This window comes from Delphinapterus leucas, unplaced genomic scaffold (genome assembly GCF_059928025.1).
Source record: "Delphinapterus leucas isolate spDelLeu-1000000601 "Yukka" unplaced genomic scaffold, BTC_Dleu_Yukka2 spDelLeu_asBTCV2_sq25, whole genome shotgun sequence".
In the NCBI taxonomy this organism is placed as follows: domain Eukaryota; kingdom Metazoa; phylum Chordata; class Mammalia; order Artiodactyla; family Monodontidae; genus Delphinapterus; species Delphinapterus leucas.
Genome location: NW_028322234.1, coordinates 10,793,441 through 10,811,056, shown reverse-complemented (window position 1 = coordinate 10,811,056; position 17,616 = coordinate 10,793,441). Strand labels below are relative to the sequence as shown.

General features: G+C 57.5%; 2 protein-coding genes across 6 annotated transcripts in view; one reads left to right on the top strand and one right to left on the bottom strand.

Annotated features, from left to right (window-relative positions):
- The first annotated feature begins 3,621 nt into the window (after nt 1–3,621).
- Nucleotides 3,622–8,280, top strand: NDUFB7 (NADH:ubiquinone oxidoreductase subunit B7). Its single transcript, XM_022558402.3, has 3 exons — nt 3,622–3,805; nt 7,625–7,793; nt 8,088–8,280. The coding sequence occupies exons 1-3, from the start codon at nt 3,694–3,696 to the stop codon at nt 8,209–8,211; spliced, it is 405 nt and encodes a 134-aa protein (XP_022414110.1). The 5' UTR covers nt 3,622–3,693; the 3' UTR covers nt 8,212–8,280.
- Nucleotides 8,281–8,344: 64 nt separating this feature from the next.
- TECR (trans-2,3-enoyl-CoA reductase) overlaps nt 8,345–17,616 on the bottom strand; it is a 28,011-nt gene continuing 18,739 nt past the window's right edge. For 3 of the 5 annotated variants that reach the window (XM_022558400.3, XM_089905427.1, XM_089905428.1), the window contains 12 exons: nt 11,324–11,374; nt 10,650–10,701; nt 10,267–10,311; nt 10,068–10,171; nt 9,876–9,991; nt 9,684–9,789; nt 9,493–9,565; nt 9,362–9,405; nt 9,228–9,285; nt 9,057–9,145; nt 8,686–8,731; nt 8,345–8,597 (listed from right to left, as the gene is read on the bottom strand). In XM_022558400.3, coding sequence (XP_022414108.1) covers nt 8,470–8,597; nt 8,686–8,731; nt 9,057–9,145; nt 9,228–9,285; nt 9,362–9,405; nt 9,493–9,565; nt 9,684–9,789; nt 9,876–9,991; nt 10,068–10,171; nt 10,267–10,311; nt 10,650–10,701; nt 11,324–11,374 — 912 coding nt within the window. In that variant the 3' untranslated portion in view covers nt 8,345–8,469. Of the gene's footprint in view, nt 8,598–8,685; nt 8,732–9,056; nt 9,146–9,227; nt 9,286–9,361; nt 9,406–9,492; nt 9,566–9,683; nt 9,790–9,875; nt 9,992–10,067; nt 10,172–10,266; nt 10,312–10,649; nt 10,702–11,323; nt 11,525–17,270; nt 17,458–17,616 lie in introns of those variants that run through there. The other 2 variants (XM_030762333.2, XM_089905426.1) reach the window with 2 other exon arrangements.

The following is a 17,616-nucleotide window of genomic DNA, read 5'->3' as shown; positions in this document are numbered from 1 at the left end:
AAAAACAACCCTGGTAGACATCTTATTGTTTAGGCTACGTGACCCTTGGAGGACATGCAAGTTTTTATAAAAACAATGAAAGCAAGCTTGATCCGTGAAGGGACGTTACAGTTCACTACTTATTAAGCAAGTTACAGTTTAATGGATCTAACTGATGACTTTCTGTTTCACTTGCCTTTTTGAGTTACCAATATATCATGGCCACTTCCCTGTGTCAGCACATGAAAGTCTAGCTCAGTAGTTCTCCCAAGATTGGTCCCCAGACCAGCAATATCTCTGTCACCTGGGAACTTGTTAGAAATGCAGATTCTGGGGCTCCAGACCTCCTGAGTCAAATGCTTTCAGGCTGGGTGTGGCTTTTGCTCCACATAAATGGGGAGCCACGGGAGGGTTTCAGCAGAGGAAGGACATGATCCAATTTCTGTTTTGACAGGTGCAACCCGAGGGTGAGAGATTAAGGAAGGTGGGGGCCAGGAGAAGCCTACTGCAGTTGTACTGGAGATATGGCCATGACTTGGATGGGGCTGGTGGCCATTGGAGGGGGTAGGAATGGGTTGTGCTCTTTATCGGTTTCTACAGTGCAACCAAAGAAATTTGCCACTGATTTGAATGGCTGGAGTGAGAGGACTAGAGTTGAGTATGACCAAAAGGTTTGGGGCCTGACACCTGGAAAAAATGGAGCAGACATTGCCCAAGACAGGAAGACAGAGGGAGGAACAGATTTAGGAGAGAGCAGAGAGAAATCAGGAGTGTCGTTTAAGGGTGTGTTATAGACTGTTTGTATCTCCCCACCACCACCACCAAAAAAAAAAAAAAAATCATATGTTGAAATCTAATCCCCAATGTGATAGTATTAGGAGGTGAGGGCTTTGGGAAGTGATTAAGTCATGGGGGTGGAGCCTCACAAATGGGATTAGTGCCCTTAGAAGAAGAGACGTGGGAGCAAGCTCACCCCCTTTCCACCATGTGAGGACACAATGAGAAGCTGGCCGTCTGCAACCCAGAAGAGGATCCTTGCTGGAACCCAACCATGCTGGCACCCTGATCTTGGATTTCCCGAACTGTGAGAAATAAATTTCTATTGTTTATAAGCCTTTATTATAGCAGCTCAAACGGAATAAGCATGTGAAGGTGCCCAGTCGGTGGCTGGATATATTCATGTGTCGGCATTTCAGGGGAGAAGACATATCTAGAGACAAATTTGGGGATTATCCACCTATAAGGTGGTATATTCGTTTCCTAAGGCTGCTCAACAAATGACTGCAAACTGGGTGGCTTAACGCAACAGAAATTTATTCTCTCACAGTTCTGGAGGCCCGAAGTCTGAAATCATGTTGTCGGCAGAGCTGTGCTCCCTCCAAAGGCTCTAGGGGAGATTCTGCTCCTTGCCTCCTTCAGCCTCTGGTGGCTTCAGGTGTTCCTTGGCTTGTGGCCGCATCACTCCAATTTCTGCCTCTGTCTTCACACGACCTTCTCTCTTTCTCTGTCTCCTCTTCTGTTGATGTCAAATCTCCCTCCATCTTTCTCTTATAAGAACACTTATTGCATTGGAGGCCTACTTGGCCTACGATCTCATCTCAATACCCTTCATTACATTTGCAAAGGCACGTTTTCCAAATAAGGTCACATTCACAGGTTCCCAGGATTAGGGTATGGACATACCTTTTTAAGGGGGCAGCACTATTTAACCCACTACAGATTGTATTTAAAGCCCTTCGTAGGACGCGTGTGAGTGGAGAGAGATACCCTCCACCCCCACTCTTTTCTTCTTGTTCACCTCTGTGTCCTCAAGGTCTGACACAGCCATTCATAATAGAGGGATGTAGTAGTAACAATAAGTAACACTTATCTAATGCTATGTGCTAAGCACTGCTATAAGTGCTTCATATAGTTAACACATTTAATGCTTAAAACATTAAAATTGAGATCTCGATTTTACAAAGAGCTAAAGGCACTCACCCAGACCACACAAATAGGGTTCTAATCCAGGACATCTGTTCTCTCAAATAGCAGGAAACCCCCTTGGCCCAAGTAGAGGAATCTGGCTTGCTTTAGAGAATCTCACATATTACAAACACAAAATAAATTTACTGAAGAACACCGGATGCTGCTGTCACCTGATATCCTGTGATTGGAGCTGGCATAGAACAACCGTAACTCTAAACATGACATCTCTTGGTATCAATGCCACTCAGGCCTCCAGGGAGCACTTCCCCGCCACTCTGGCTGATGCCCTCCTGTGTCTGAGTGTGATTCTGGTTGTGCCGCTGCCAGTGCTGGAAACAGATGCTGCTTTGGGGTGTGTAGAGGACTTGAGCACCAGACAAGTTTCGGTAGGAGAAAAGACAAATTATCTTGTGTATTTGTTTCCTAGGGCTGCCATAACAAGGTACCACAAACTAGGTGGCTTAAAACAAGAAAAATTTATAGTCTCACGGTTCTGGAGGCTGCAAGTCCAAAATAAGGTGTGAGCAGGGCCATGCTTACTCCCAAGTCTCTGGGGGAGGATCCTTCCTGGCCTGGGATCCTTGGTGTTCATATGCGTGTAGATGCATCACTCCAGTCTCTGCCTCCAGCATCATGTGATGCTCTGTGTGCATGTCTGTGTCCCAATTTCCCTCTTATAAGGACATCAGTCATTGGATTAGGACCCACCCGAGTCCATCATGACCTCATCTTAACTTGATTACATCTGCAAAGACCCTACTTTCAAATAAGATCACATTCACAGGTTCCCAGGGGTTAGGATTTCAACTTATTTGGGGGAGGGGGGGTGGACACAATTCAACCCACAACACCTTGTCAAATGAAATCTAATCATGCAGCATCCAAGTATCATTTCCCAGCACTGCCAAGCACCCAGTGAAAGCCTTCTCTTTTGTGTTCCAATGTGCAGGATTACAGAGAGAGTAACAAACTAACACAGCATTTGTTACAGCTGCACATTGGGCCAAGAAGTATTTGGCAGTATTACCAATGTATTATACTTTTAAATATACATGTGTAGAAGCTCTAATGTAACAGGTGTGAAATGTAATACCCATTCTTTACAGGGGCAACTACAGGGATACTACAATCACAACTCGTTTTATTTTTACAAAGTACTAAGTTGGATTTATTTAAAATCTCAGCTTATAAATAGTTTATAAATAACTTTTATTTGCTTATTTAAATTAAACTTAATTAAAATGCTTATTTTAAATAATTTTATTTAAACTTTTGATATTTGCTAACTCTGTGCAGGGCTTTTTATGACAAATTCGAAAGTTTTAGAATAAAGACTTTTTTGAAATACGACATAAGAATAATTTTCATTTGTGCTCTACCTTCGGGAGAAGCTAGAAATACGACATAAGAATAATTTTCATTTGTGCTCTAGCTTCGGGAGACCAGAGGCGCCCAGGGAGGGTGGGAGGAAGCCCCAGGCTCACATCGTCCACCCTCTCCTGCCCAGATGGATTTCCAGAAGCAGGGAGGCCCCCTCTGGCGATCACCAGAGTAGGAGGTGCGCACCTTACTATCTCAGCCCAACCGCAAGGTGGCGCCAGAGATACCTGAAGTCCTCCGGAGTCGTTCATCTCTATGATCCCCGCTGCGGCCTGAGCAACCCGGAAGCCGTCGCTGGCCAAGGAGTGCTTCCGGGTAGGAGCTGGGTGACCCTGGCTGCTGCAGGAACCTGCGGCGACAGCAACCATGGGGGCGCACCTAGCCCGGCGCTACCTAGGCGATGTATCGGTGGAGCCCGACCCCCTGCGGATGCCCACCTTCCCGCCAGACTACGGCTTCCCCGGACGCAAAGAACGCGGTGAGTCCCAGTGCGCAGGCGCGGCTGGCGGGAGTTTGGGGTGGGCGCCGGAACCCCTGAACCCCGGGGTCGGCTGGGCTCGAGCGTAATGCACTGTGTCTGGGTTCAGCCCTGACCTCGGCCCGGAGGAGTCCAGGGGGCGCGCGTGACCCTGCCTGAGTGTGGAGGCATTCCAGGCAGAGGGCACTGTTTGAACAAAAAGCCCGGGGGCAAAAGAGAGTGGCGACACAGGACCTAATGAAGCGGTAGAAGTTGGATTTAGTCCTGGAGTGAGTGGGGAACTATGGGAGGGTTTATCGCGGAAGGGATGTGCTTACTGTACCTCTGTCCAGATGTCGCTGCTATTTTTAGGTATGCTAGAGAAAACACGAGGGGGGCTCACGCCGCACATACTGTTCTGCACGTTCCTTTTTTTATTCGTTAATATCACAAGCATATCGAGCGCCAGTCCTGGACCAAGTCCCAAGTTGGGCACCGAGGATGCAGCAGGCACTGACTAAGGGGGAACTCACAGCCCTGTAGGGAAGACAGAGGAACCTGGCGGATCTTGATGATGGCCCCTGGGAGTATCAAGGCGGGCTTTCAGGAGACACTGACTGGAAGCGAGGCCTGCGGGAGATGCGGAGGAGTTGGCCACACCGAGACCAAGGAGAGGGGAGAGCTAGTGCTTCAAAGCAGAGGAGGGACACGATCAGATTTGCTTTATCAAAAGGTCACGTTGGCTGCCAGGTGGGCGACGACTTGGAGACAGGGAGACCCCTAAGGGAATGGGGTGGTGCAGAGAGGTGTGGATTTAGGAGAATGTTGGGAGGTACGGTCCTATGGTGTCTCGAGTCCTTGTAGTTCCTTCAGCCCCACTGGAACCTGCAGTCCATCAGTACCCCCACCTCCTTATCATGTCAGTCCTTCTCACTGCCCCTCACACCCTGCTTTCCCATTAATGTTTTGCAAACACCCAGAGCCGCCCCACCCCATCCCCTCCTCTGTCTTGCTTAACCAGAACCCTGGTTAAAGCCAGCTCTCCTCCGTGGCTCCTGTCCCTGTGCAGCTGAACATCGTGGGAGAAAAACACCCATCCTCCCTGACTGGTCTCCCAATTGCTCCCCCAGTTGACTCTTCATGCTGCTGTTTTCCTGTCACATTCCCTGGCCCTTCGCTCTCTCGGGCTCCTTCCTAGACCGTGGTCTCACGCCTTCTCTCTCAGACCCCAGCACCTCCTTTCAGCTAGTCACTTTGTATCCTCTTAAGAAAATAGAAGCAGCCAAAAGAGCTCTTGTGGGCTCCCTTCATCCCTGCTTCCTACACACCCTGGACTCCACCTTCTCTCCTGTTAGCCCAGATGATCTGCCCCGGCTTTAGCTAAGCCTCTGCTCCAGGTGAGCCCTCTGATGCCCTCCATCCCATCCTCTCACCTACCCAAGGACTGCCCCAACCACTCTCCCTCTCTTGCAAGGTTGGTTTTCCCATCAACATGCAAATACACTGTTATTTCTGCTGTTGTAATATCCTGTCCTGGGGCTTCCCTGGTGGCGCAGTGGTTAAGAATCCGCCTGCCAATGCAGGGGGCATGGGTTCGAGCCCTGGTCCGGGAAGATCCCACATGCCGCGGAACAACTAAGCCCGTGCACCATAGCTACTGAGCCTGCGCTCTAGAGCCCGCGATCCACAACTGCTGAAGCCCGCGCACCTAGAGCCCGTGCTCCGCAACAAGAGAAGCCCGCGCAACGAGAAGCCCACACACCGCGACGAAGCCCGCGCGCGGCAACGAAGACCCGACACAGCCAATAAATAAATAAAATAAATTTTAAAAAAAAATTTTTTTTTTTTTTTTTTGGCTGTGTCGGGTCTTCGTTTCTGTGCGAGGGTTTTCTCTAGTTTTGGCAAGCGGGGGCCACTCTTCATCGCGGGCCTCTCACTATCGTGGCCTCTCTTGTGGAGCACAGGCTCCAGACGTGCAGGCTCAGTAGTTGTGGCTCACGGGCCTAGGTGCTCCGCGGCGTGTGGGATCTTCCCAGACCAGGGCTCGAACCCGTGTCCCCTGCATCAGCAGGCAGATTCTCAACCACTGCACCACCAGGGAAGCCGTAAAAAAAAATTTTTTTTAATAAAAATAAAAAAATAAAATCTTTTCCTGGCCCCACCTCCCCCTCCAGCTACCTCCCCACCACTTCACTGACAGGGCTGTAGTCAAGCTTCCTCCCCACCCTCACTATGTCTGTATTGCAAAGCCCCGTTGTCAGATTCTCAGGTCTAACTCCACTATGGCAGCAGCAGGCACGGCTGGTCGCTGCCACTTCCTGGGAGCCCCTCTTCACGTGGTTCCAAGACCCCACAGCTCCCGCCCACCTCCCTGCCTTGTAAATGCCAAGGCGCCCCACTGCGTGGGTCTCTTCTGTCTCCACCCACTCCCACCACTCCCTGGGGGTCTTTGCTAGTCCTCTGGTTTCAAATGGCTGCTGTGCACCAGTGCTGGAGTTTTTATCTCCAGCTGGGCCTTGACCCTGAACCCCAGACTCATGGACCTCACTGCCTGCTTGGCAACTCCACTCCACATTTAACGGGCATCTTGCACTCAGCAGGCCTGAAACAGAGCTCCTGACCTCCCCTACCAACCCTGTGCCTCCCTCCAGCGCTGACCACCACATGTTCAGGCCGAAACCCCTGGGGCATCCCGCCTGTCCTCCCACTTCAGGGCCTTTGCACCTGCTGTTCCGCTCTTGGGGATGCCTTACCCGGGTGTCTATGTGACCCACTCCCTCACCTTCGTATGCCACCTTTTGACGGACCCCTCCATCTAAAGTTGTGACCCACCTCCCCACACTGCCTCTCTCTCTCCCTTATTTTCCTCCCTAATACTTAGCATTGTCAGGCATCCTACAACATCTAGCTCTACCTGTTTGTTCTGTGTCTCCCTCCAAGAGCAGGGAGGGATCCTTGCCTGGCATGTTCCCTTGTATATCCCCAGCACCTAGCACACAGTAGGTACTCCATAAATCCTGGCTACTGACTCATCATGCTGGAGTATCAGGTGTGAAGTGCCACCTTGACATGGAAACTGTCAGGGGCTGCAGGTGGACACAAGGCCTGGGACTCAACGATATACGGGGTGGAGACGGAAGCCATGAATTAGAATGAGTGGAGGGCTCTTAGCAAGAACCACCAGAAGCCAAGGCTTAATGTTTGGACAGCCATAGAGATGGGAGGAAATCTGGGGAGGGTGTGGCAGAGAGGGGGGCCACAGGAAGAGAATGTTCGAGAAAGGAGGAGCATCTAGGACCAAGAAAGATGGGGTAAGATGGGGGGGCAGGGGTTCCCTTGAGGATGCAGGAAGGCTAGGTCCTGTGTGCCCCGTGCTAGGTGGGGACAGAGCTCAGGATCACCAGCACAGCGGGCGCGGGCTGGCTGGGGTGTGTGCCCACGATTACTGACGGCCCCCAAATGGGCCCCAGTTGAAGTGAAGGTTGATTTCATCCCCGTGGGGTTTACCAGGTGGGTGGGGCAGCAGGACGAGGATTATTAGTTCAGCTTTCTATGAGGCGGGCAGAAGCTACGCCTCCACTGAGAGGACAGAGCTGGGATCCAGGTCCCCCAGGCAGACACACAGACGCACACACACCTCTGCAGGGTGGGGCTGTCTGGGGAGTGACCCCAGGGGGAGGGGAGGCAAGAATCTAGCGTGGATTTCGAGGTGCTCGGTGATGGCAGGAGAGGGACCCTGCCCATCTGGGCCTCAGTGTTGGGGGTTGCTTTCGTGCAAATTAGAAAGCTATTCCTGGCCCTGGCTGAGCCCCCCCCCGTTCCCCCCCCCCCCCCCCGCAGAGATGGTGGCCACTCAGCAGGAGATGAATGACGCACAGCTGGTGCTCCAGCAGCGGGACTACTGCGCCCACTACCTCATCCGGTTCCTCAAGTGCAAGCGCGACAGCTTCCCCAACTTCCTGGCCTGCAAGCACGAGCAGCACGACTGGGACTACTGCGAGCACCTCGAGTGAGCCCCACGCCCGCCCCGAGCCCTCACCCGGCCAGGCCCCACCTCAGTAGAAAGAGGAATCCCAAAGGGGCTGTGGGGTGGGACTGGCTGCTTTGAGGTGCCTACAGGAGTGGCCAGGCCCAGTTCAGGTGGGAGGCCCAGCTCTTGCTCTGGGCTCACTGGTGTCCACCCCAGGGGAGGGGGCAGACCCCAGAGTTACATCACAGGCACGCAGGTCTTCCCTACTTGCGACCCCCTGAGAGTCCCATCAGCTCCCCAGGCTACTCCTCCCTCCTTGTACTCTGCCTGCAGCTACGTGAAGCGCATGAAGGAGTTTGAGCGGGAGCGGCGGCTGCTCCAGCGGAAGAAGAGGCGGGAGCAGAGGGAGGCCAGAGGCCAGGGGTCCGGTGACGTCGGCCCCGAGGTGGCCCTGTAGCGGCCCCGCCTACCACCCTGTGGACCAGTCAAAAAAATAAAAGCCTCCAGGGCCCTCAGCCCAAGCTCCGCCTCTTTCTCTGGTGTGCTGCTTCCCGAACCGACCCCCAAAAGAAACACCGCCGAGTCTGAGCCCAGCTGGGCAGGCAGGTTTTATTCCAGACGCTGGAGAGCAGTGGTTCCCACTCCTCGCCCAGAATGACACTGGGGCGGGGGGACACGAGCCTGGCTTGGCTGAGCCTGGGTGAGGGGATGCCATTCAGAGCAGGAAGGGGATGATGGGCATGCGCAGGGGCGGGTAGTCTCGGAACTCCTTCAGGTAGCTGCGGTGCTTGCCCTTGGCCCAGATGGTCATCTGGGTGAAGCCCACCAGGGAGAAGAGGGCCACTGTGGGGTGGAGCAGGGGAGTCAGGGAGGGAGGGCTGCACACAGCAGGGACGGGCGGGGCGCCCTGGGGAAGGGGCAGCGGGCTCACCTGGGAGGCACTGTGTCATGATGGCAAAGCCAATCCAGGACCCCACCTGTGGGCAGAGCAGGCAGGGTGAGGGCGGGCAGGGCTGGGCAGCCCCAGCTGTTCTGGTAAGGGGATGGGAACCACACGCCAGTGCTAGAGGGGCCTGGAGTAAGGGGGCACTACACGGTGAAGCTGCCCCTCAGCCCCCAACAGCCACAAGCCCAGCTGGACACCTCCCAGGCCCCACAGAGGCCACAGTCTCCGTTTCCAAATGTTCCGAGTTCAAACTGCGGAAGCAGCTACGGAGCCAGGCACCGCCCCCTCCTAGAAGCTAGCCCTCCACATGGGACCCCAAGCCCCAGGAGGGAGAGGAGAGGAGGGCAGACCCTCACCTCGTAGGTGTAATTGGGACAAGACACCAGCAGGAAGAGCCATGTGAAGGGGTTCTTGGTGGGGTATGGGATCTTCCTGGTCTTAGACCCTGGGAGGACAGGACAGGAGTGAGACCTGCTGGCTCAGCGTGCCCAGGTGGCCATCCCCCCTGCCCGGAGCAGGCCACTCACCAGCTGGCCGCAGGTCCCGCAGGGCCATGTGGATGGAGAAGTTGCCGAGCTGGCAGATCTGTTAGAGAAGCAGGGTCAGCTCGGAGGTGCCCCCCAAACTCCCCGCACCCTGTCACCCGTCCCAGCCTGCTTACCACAAAGATGGCGAGCGCCAGTTTAACCTGCTGAGCTCCGTAGGCTGAAGAGGAAGCAGAGAGGGGAAGCCCGTGAGGGGAGAGCCTGGGTGAAGGTGTTCACAGGGGGAGCAGGGTCCGAGGCCACTTACTTGGCGGTGTGTAGAGAGGGTGGTTGATGTAATAGGCCATCCACGCGGCGAAGCCCCAGTAGTAGGTGCAGTTCTGAAAGGGAGCAGGGCCGGGATGGAGCCTGGCCCAGTGGAGGGCAGGACCCAGGTGAGGGGGACCAGGGAGGGTAGGGCCGGGGCTGAAGGACCTGGACAGGCAGCTGGGGGCTCACCTTGAAGATGTTGCGCAACGGCATGGTGCCGTGGGAGAAGCGGTGCACGAAGAGCGTCTCCAGCAGGCGCTTGATGTAATGGAATGAGTGGCAGATGCAGGCAAGGCTGGGGGCGGGGGAGCCAGTTCAGCGGGGGCAGGTCCGCAGGCCTTCCCCTCCCCCTGCCACCTCCTCCCACCCGGCCCCACTCACTGTACCACCGTGTGCCGACTGGACGTAAAGTCATATTTGTGGCCATAGATGAAGGGCACCCGAAAGTAGAAGAGCAGATAGATGAAAAGGGGCCCGGCGTACTCTGTCAGGAAGACCTGGGGAGGGGAGAGGTGAGTCACCCCAACGCGGCAGATGGGAGACGAGGCTGCTGGGAGAGGGGTCTGCACGCACCGTTACCCAGCTGATCTGGGCCCCCAGGTCCCGGAAGTAGAGTGTGGCCGTGGTGCCCACGGGCAGCTTCTGCAGAACATCCTCATCCTTCAGGGACTTGCCCTCTGCGGAGAGTCGGGCCAGGGCTCAGGGCCTGCCTGGGCCTTCGCCCAGGGCCACCCAGGAGCCCGGGGACAGCCAAGCAGACAGCTGTACTCACTGGGGTCCAGGCGGAGGGACTGGCGGGCGGGGTACCACTGTGGATCTGTAGGGAGAGTAGGGTGTCACAGCACACAGCCTGGTGGGGCCCAGGGTCCCTACAGTTCCTCCGCCCCCCGGGCAAGATCTCTGAAGTTTGTGTGGCTCCAGGACACAGACCGGAAGAGCAGGCAAAGCGGGATGTTGTCCTTCCCAAAGCCCAGCAAGGGCGTTCCTGTTGATGGCCACACGGGGGCGGGTGCCCCAGGCAAGCCCAGAGAAGCCTGGGCCACACTGGGGTTATCTCTGCAGGCCTTTGAGGGAGAGGCATGTAGGACAGGGTCCTACCTAGAGGCCCCTGCCCAGAGGGGTCGCGGGGGCAGTGTGGCTGGGCCCTGGACTTACGGCTCTTGGTGAAAAGGTTCTTGATCTCAGCAATGGTGGCTTGGGGCTCCACCTGGGGGAAACACAGGCCAGGCACCAGTAAGCCGTGGGCGGGGAGCCCGGGACCCAGAATCCCTCTTGGTGAGGTGGGATGGACTGGGGTCCTAGGCAACTGCTATGGGAGGGGGGAGCCGACAAGGCAGCCATGGGCCTGAGGGCCATTTTAACCAGGCAGCCAGGTCACCCCTGGACTGGCTGGGAGATGGTGTGAGCATGGGAAGCCAGGCCCACTTCGCCTCTCCTCTCCACCCCCAGCCGCAACTCCCCCCAGAGTAAAGGCCCTCAACCTGTTCCAGACCTCCCTGGGATGGGACAAACCCCTTCCCCTGGCCTGGCCTCGGAGTGGGGCCGGTCTCAGGACTCCACCTCCTTCCCAGGCCCCAGAGCCATGCAGGGTCCACCGAGGCTGCTTCACCTCCTCTCACAATGGGAGGCCAGCTCCCGGCCACACCCAGGGGCCAGGGTGCTCTACCCTGAGGAGCAAGCTGGCTGGGGGCAGGCCCAGGGACAGTACCCCTCCTGCACACCCTGAAGGGCAGGGGCTGGGTGTCAGGACCCAGGTGGAGGGGCACTCCCATCTCCCTGGTCGCAGGCCCAGCACCCTCGGGCCAGCACAGTCTGTACCGCGGTCCTACCTTGTCCAGGAAGCACAGCTTCTCCCGGGTCTTTGCGTCCAGAATCTCCACCTCAAAGAAGAGAACGGCCTTTTTAGGTTTCTTGATCGTCTTGGGGGGCATGGGCCGGGGGAGGCCATTGAGGCCAAAGACGGGGCCAAGGCCCTGGCTGGTCTCCCGGGCCACCACGCTCACGCTCAGGTCCATGCCTGCCCCGCTCTGCCCGCTGCAGCCAGAGGCCTCAGCTGCCGGCCGTCAGCCCCCACCACAGACCTCCCCACGCGAAGTGCTCTGGGCCGGGCCAGCGAGATCAAATTCTGCCGCGGTGCTGGAAGGCAGCCCGTGCCGGCCTTGGCTCCGCCAGCTTCTGTGCAGATGTAACCCGAGTGGCCCAACAGCCACGGCCCAACTAAATATAAAACTGCCCCACACTGAGTCCCCCAGGAGCCACGCCACAGACCTCCTGGGAGGGGGGACCTGGGGGCAGCCCTCCAAGGGCTAAGTTGCCCTGACTGTAAGGCTTTCGAGGGGACACGGACCCCCAACAGCACGGGGGGAAGGGAGATCCCCAGAAGAGGCATGGAGGCGCCTCCTGGCCTCCCTGCCCAGTGCAGAGCAAGGGCCTGTCACCAGGAGCAGGGTGAGAGGCCAACGGGCCGCCCAGGCCCCAGCTCAGGCCCACAGAGTTCACTGGGCTTGGAGAAATCCCAGCTATTTTGAGAATCCGCGAGATAGATCATCCATTTCCCCTTCTGAGCTGTAAGAGACACTCTGGATTATTTTCCTTGTGCATTTGTGTTCCCAGGGAGGTGACAGATTCCGGTGTTATTGGTGCAGAGAGCCTCTCTCTAAGTGTGGAACGGGTCAGGAAACCAGGAAGTTTCCAGCAAGCGCCCCCAGCCTAGGCCAAGACCTTGGCTCACACCTCCCTGGCCTCCCTCTCCACCCAATTCTCACTAGGTCCACCCAGGCCTTGTTCAAGGCCACCTCCAGGGCAGTCTTGCCACCATGTCAGCCCAACATAGCACCCTCGTCAGGCCCTGAGCCCCCCAAAGCCCAGGGCAGACAGCCTGGGCACCCCCCCCACCCCGCTCCACTCCCCCTGAGCCCCAGGCAGTGGGGGGACCAGTGGTGCAAAGGGGCAGTGCTGGGAGGGAGGAAGCCCCCAGGGGAACGTGACCCACCCATCCTAAGCGGTCCGAGAAGGCACCTGGGCCCGCTGAGAACGGTGTGAACTGCTGGTGGAGCTGGAGTGAGGCCCAGTAGGGCCCGAGCCCACCACGTAGGCCTGAGGGCCCTAGTGTAGGGCTTGATGCAGATCTCATTAGACATGGGGACGTGGCAGGCAGGGCTGGGTCTGACCCCAAGTCGGCCACTGGGCAGCAGGTGCTGAGGACCCTTCCCGCCTGGCACTCCCTCAGTCAGAGACAGCATGGAGAAAAGGAGCAGATCTTAGAACCCCAGGGCAGGGCCCCAGACAGGGCTCTCTGAGGGCACACCCACCCACCTAGGGCCACGCCCCCCAGGAGGAAAGGGCTCCCCTCACACACACTCCACCACCAGTGGGAGACGCAGGGGGCATGGTGGGCAGCACACAGGACTGAATCCGGCCCTGCCACGCTGTCACTGGGTGACTCTGGGGCTGTCACTTCTCTCTGAGCCTCAGGCCGGAGGCAGGTAGGAAAGTGTGTACCTCGAGGGGCTGGCGTGGTACCTGACAGATGGGAAGTGCCCCCAAACCTCAGGCTGTGAGGACAGGCTTGAGGGGACCCTGGGCGCCTGCGATGAAGGGAAGGGGATGGGCCTGGGTTCAGATCCCGGCTCCCCTACTGGCCAGGGGGTCGCTGCAGCACACTGGCCTGTTTGCCCACTCATGCTCTACCCACCCCACGTCATGGATGGAGGGCAGGAGAGAGCCCAGAGCCCAAGAATTCCTGGCCGATGCTACTGTTACCACGCTAGAGAGTGCGCCTGCTGTCAACTGGGGGCTCTGCATGGCCACGTGGCCTTGGGGGGCAGGTTACTGAACCCCTCTGAGTCATGGGGATAACAAGGCCAGACAGAAGGGCCAGAAAGAGGGCGCTGCTCACACTACCCCGAGTGTCTGGCCCCACCAAGGGGACTCGCAAGAGGGAAGGGGTACAGGCAGAACGTGCCCAAAAAGGCGAGGATAGCACCGCCCTGAGCAGGCAAAGGGCCTGCTGCCCTGTGGCGGCAGGTATATTAATAGTTCCTGGGTCCCAGGCGGGCAGTGCCCACATGCCTTCGGAGCTCGTGTGGTCCGCAGGAAGGCTGCACCACGTCTATTGGGAGAGCAGGCCTCCGAGTTCCTGCTGAACCACTCAGCTTAAAATACAACCAGCCCCTCTCCCTGCCGGCCAGCTGCTGGGGGAGGGGCTGAAACCCTACCCTCTCCCCCCAACCTGGGCACCAGACCAGGACCCAGGAGGAGAGTATGGGACGTCGGGGCCCCGACTGGCTGCTGGGAAAGGAAGCTGGGCAGCGGGAGGGGACGGCCGGGACAGGGGCCACCCTCCCAGCGGCCGCCGCTGCCGCTGCTACGGCTGCCACCGCCACCAACACACCCAGGCCAGCTCGAGGCTGCAGAGGAGCAGCGGCGCCCTCACAGAGGTAAGCCCGGCCCGTGCGGCAGCACTCAAGGCCCCGGGGGCCACTGGGGAGTGGGCTGCCCCAGCTCAAGGCCACTGTGACAGGTTTGGTCCTCATTTCCCATTTCCTGTCCCCAAATCTCCACTGCAGGAGAGGTCTGAAAGGCCCTGGGCAGGGCAGGGGGGTGGGGATGCGGTGCGGGGGGAGCCACAGGGCCTCTCTACCATCGTACAACTGCCTGTGCCTCTCTAATTATTTCAGAAAAGTAAACATTTAAAATTTTAAAAGCCAAGTGGGAAGAAAAAAAAATAAAAATTATACATATATATATTTAGGTGAGAGAAGCCAGGTACAAAGGGGTCACATGTTTATGTGAAATGCCCCAAATAGGTAAATGGAAGGAGACAGAAAGCAGACTGGTGGCTGCCAAGGATGGGGTGAGGGGAAATGGGAGTGTCAACTAATGGGGACCGGGTCTCCTTTTGGGGTGATGAAAAAGTTGTGGAACTAGACAGAGACGGTGGTTGCAAAACACTGTGAATTAAATTCACTTTTAAATGGCTAATTGTACATCATGTGAATTTTACCTCGATAAATCTTTTTTTTTTAAAGGGTGGGGCTAGCAAACCGGTCCCAATTACCCATAAAGAGAAAAGGTCGAGGGGCAGGGAGCAGCAGAGGCTACCCACACCTCCACCTCACCCGATGAGGGCCTAAATATGGGGGAGCCCATCACGCACTTCCCAATCTTCAGTCCCTGAGCTAACCCCCTACTCCCCACCCCCTGCTCTGCGCCCCAGCACACTCCCGTCCCTACGCTTGTCACACACACTCACACACCCCTGAGCCTGCCCAGGCCTGAGGCCAGCCTGGGGTGGGGGCCCAGGATAGGCCCAGGACTGGGGTGAGGGGCACAGGTGGCTGCTGGGCAGAGCCCCAGGCAGGGGTCCTGAGCACAGAAGGGGAGGCAGCAGGCTCAGGCCCTACCCCAGAGAGAAGGCAGGCAAGGGACAGGGGAGGAGTGAGTGGTGGGACTTTCTGAAGCAGCCGGGGGCAGCTCTTCCTGTCCCCATGGAGGGAAGGGGCTGGGGGGACAAGGGGGCAGTGATATGTTCGAAGGATGAATGAAGCAAAGCCTGTGAGGGTGTCACTGACTTGAAGTCCGGGCACTGGCCACAGGCAGGGGGTGTGGCCCCAAAGCCTCAGGCACAGTGGCCAGACAGAGGGCAAGGACAGGCAGGAGCCCTGGCCTGGGGCACAGGAGGCTGGCTCTACGATGACAGTTCCCCAGCCTGGGAGGAATTCTCACCCAGAGGCCCCAGATTCCAGGGCCCAGCCAAGGGCAACTCATGGCACCACGAGGTCAGGGCTGGACAAGGGGCAGGGCACAGCCCACCCTGCAGGCTGCAGCCCTGCCCCACCCAGAGGGGAGTACCCAGAGCCACTGCCGGGCAGCAGGGCCCACACGCTTCACTGCCTTCATGGAAATAAATATGGTGCTGATCAAGGTAGCCATAGTAGAAAGAGGGGTGCCCACTTTCTGAGCACCTGTTTCAAGCTAGCATGGGTGCCCAGAGCCTCAGGTAGACAAGGCTCCTGGGATGGTCCCCACGTGGCAGATGAGAAAACCGGGGCTCAAGAGTAGGAGAGGGCTTGCCTGGTGGCGTAGTGGTTGAGGGTCCGCCTGCCGATGCAGGGGACACGGGTTCGTGCCCCGGTCCAGGAAGATCCCACATGCCGCGGAGCGGCTGGGCCCGTGAGCCATGGCCGCTGAGCCCGCGTGTCCGGAGGCTGTGCTCCGCAACGGGAGAGGCCACAACAGTGAGAGGCCCGCGTACCGCAAAAAAAAAAGAGTAGGAGAGGCTAAGGGCCTTTGCACATGCTGTCCTCACTGCCTGAATCGCTCTCCCCCAGACCCCGCAGGGCTCCTCCCTAACCTCGTCAGTGAGGCCCTTCCTGTCAACTTAAAATGGCAACCCAGACATTTACCGTCTGCCTCCCACTGGATGGCTAGCTCCAGAGGGCAGGGACTGTCCCGTCCTCAGTCTCTTCCCAGCACCCAGGACAGAGCCTGGCGAGGAGCTGTTCTCCATAAGCACCTGCGGGAGGCACCTTGCCTCAAAGCCCCCTCCCCACCACCCTCTGAGCCAAGGCCTTTCCCTCACTCCTCCTTCACCACACTTGGGGGGATGGGGGCCTGCCCACCACACCAGACCCCAGAGCAGAGGTGGGCGCCCCAGTGCAGGAGCTGCTGCAGGGGGGCTTTCCCTAGCCTGGGCTGGTGGCCTCGCTCCAGGGAAGCCTCTGTGAGGCCTGCAGACACACCCACCCAGCTCCGGTGACCCTGTGCAGCCCAGCATTCTGGCTGCCAGACCCTCCTCCAAGGAGCGGGGCACTGCTCACCCACGGAAAGGGTCTCTGGTAGGCCAGCTCTGGCTTCTAGGGAACGCTGTCTCTCTTCACCCGCATCCCCAACACAGAAGGGGCTCCACACTGACAGGCTCCACACACCCTGGGCCCTTGGAGGCGGCAGCAACACAGGCACAGCGGCCCCTCACAAGGAGGCTCTGAGGTCAAAAAGACTCACCTATTTCCTGGCTGTGTGGCCCTGGATGAGTAACCCAACCTCTCTGAGCCTCCATTTCCTTATCTACAAAGTGGGCTTCCCCCACCTGCTATCTCACAGGGTCCCTGTAAGATTTACACATAATAACCACCACCATTCTGGTCTGTGTGAGGTCCGGGGCGGGGGGTGCTAGTGCACGGGGGTGCCGGAACAGAGAACAGCGGCACGTTCTGCACCAAGAATTGTGGGGAAAAACAGAGAACGGGGGGCGGGGGGGTCAGGGGTTCGGAGGATGGCCATTTTAGACAGAGTGGTCAGGGAAGGCCTCCCTGAGAAAGTACACAAACATGTCCAGTCTAGGATAATTCTTATGAAGAATAAATGTTATCAGACCGATACTAGCAAAATAGAAGTGGCAGACGCACAGGGAGCCAGGCCCCTCCTCCCCCCAAGTCCTCACCACGATCATGAAGGGGCCCAACCACACCAAGGTCAGAGAGGTGATGCAAGGAGCTGATGGCAGTGAGCCTGAACCCTAACAATAGCAAGACACGTGCGGATGGCAGAGGCTGGGCTGTGGCGAGCGTCCCTACTGTAGTTCATCACCGCCACAGCCGAGGCGGCAGCCGCCGAGACTGCCCCGCTCTCCACTGCCCCCTTGTGGCCGCGGCCTCTGCTCCCACCAGCTGGAAGGGTGTGCACAGCAGCTGGAGCTCCAGGTGAATGAACCGGGCACATCTGGTGCAGGATGGGATCAAGAGAGTGAACACTAACTCTGGCTCTGCCACTCACCAGCCAAGAGGCCTCGGGGAGCCACTGCCTCACGCTCTCTCCTTCATGCATTCATCCTTTCCTGCCTCCGCTCTTCCCCTGGGCACTGCAGTGAACAAACCCCTGCCTTCACAGAAGCTGCATTCCAGGCGTGGGCTGGGGGTGGGTAGGGACACACAATAAATAGTGGCATGTTTTGCACCAAGAGCTGTGGAGACAAAAAGAGAAAGGTGGCAGGGGTGGGGTGGGGGAGTATGGCCGTTTTAGACAGAGCGGTCAAGGAAGGCCTCCCTGAGGAAGGGGCATCTAAAAAGGCCAGTGGAACTGAGGGAACAAGCCATGCATACATCCAGGGGAAATGGGTTCC

Excerpts from the sequence above, each read along its gene's own strand:
- NDUFB7 (XM_022558402.3), top strand. The coding sequence starts at position 3,694 with ATGGGGGCGCACCTAGCCCGGCGCTACCTAGGCGATGTATCGGTGGAG. Across the intron at positions 3,806-7,624 it reads CCCCGGACGCAAAGAACGCG|AGATGGTGGCCACTCAGCAG; the intron begins GTGAGTCCCAGT and ends CCCCCCCCGCAG. Across the intron at positions 7,794-8,087 it reads GACTACTGCGAGCACCTCGA|CTACGTGAAGCGCATGAAGG; the intron begins GTGAGCCCCACG and ends CTCTGCCTGCAG.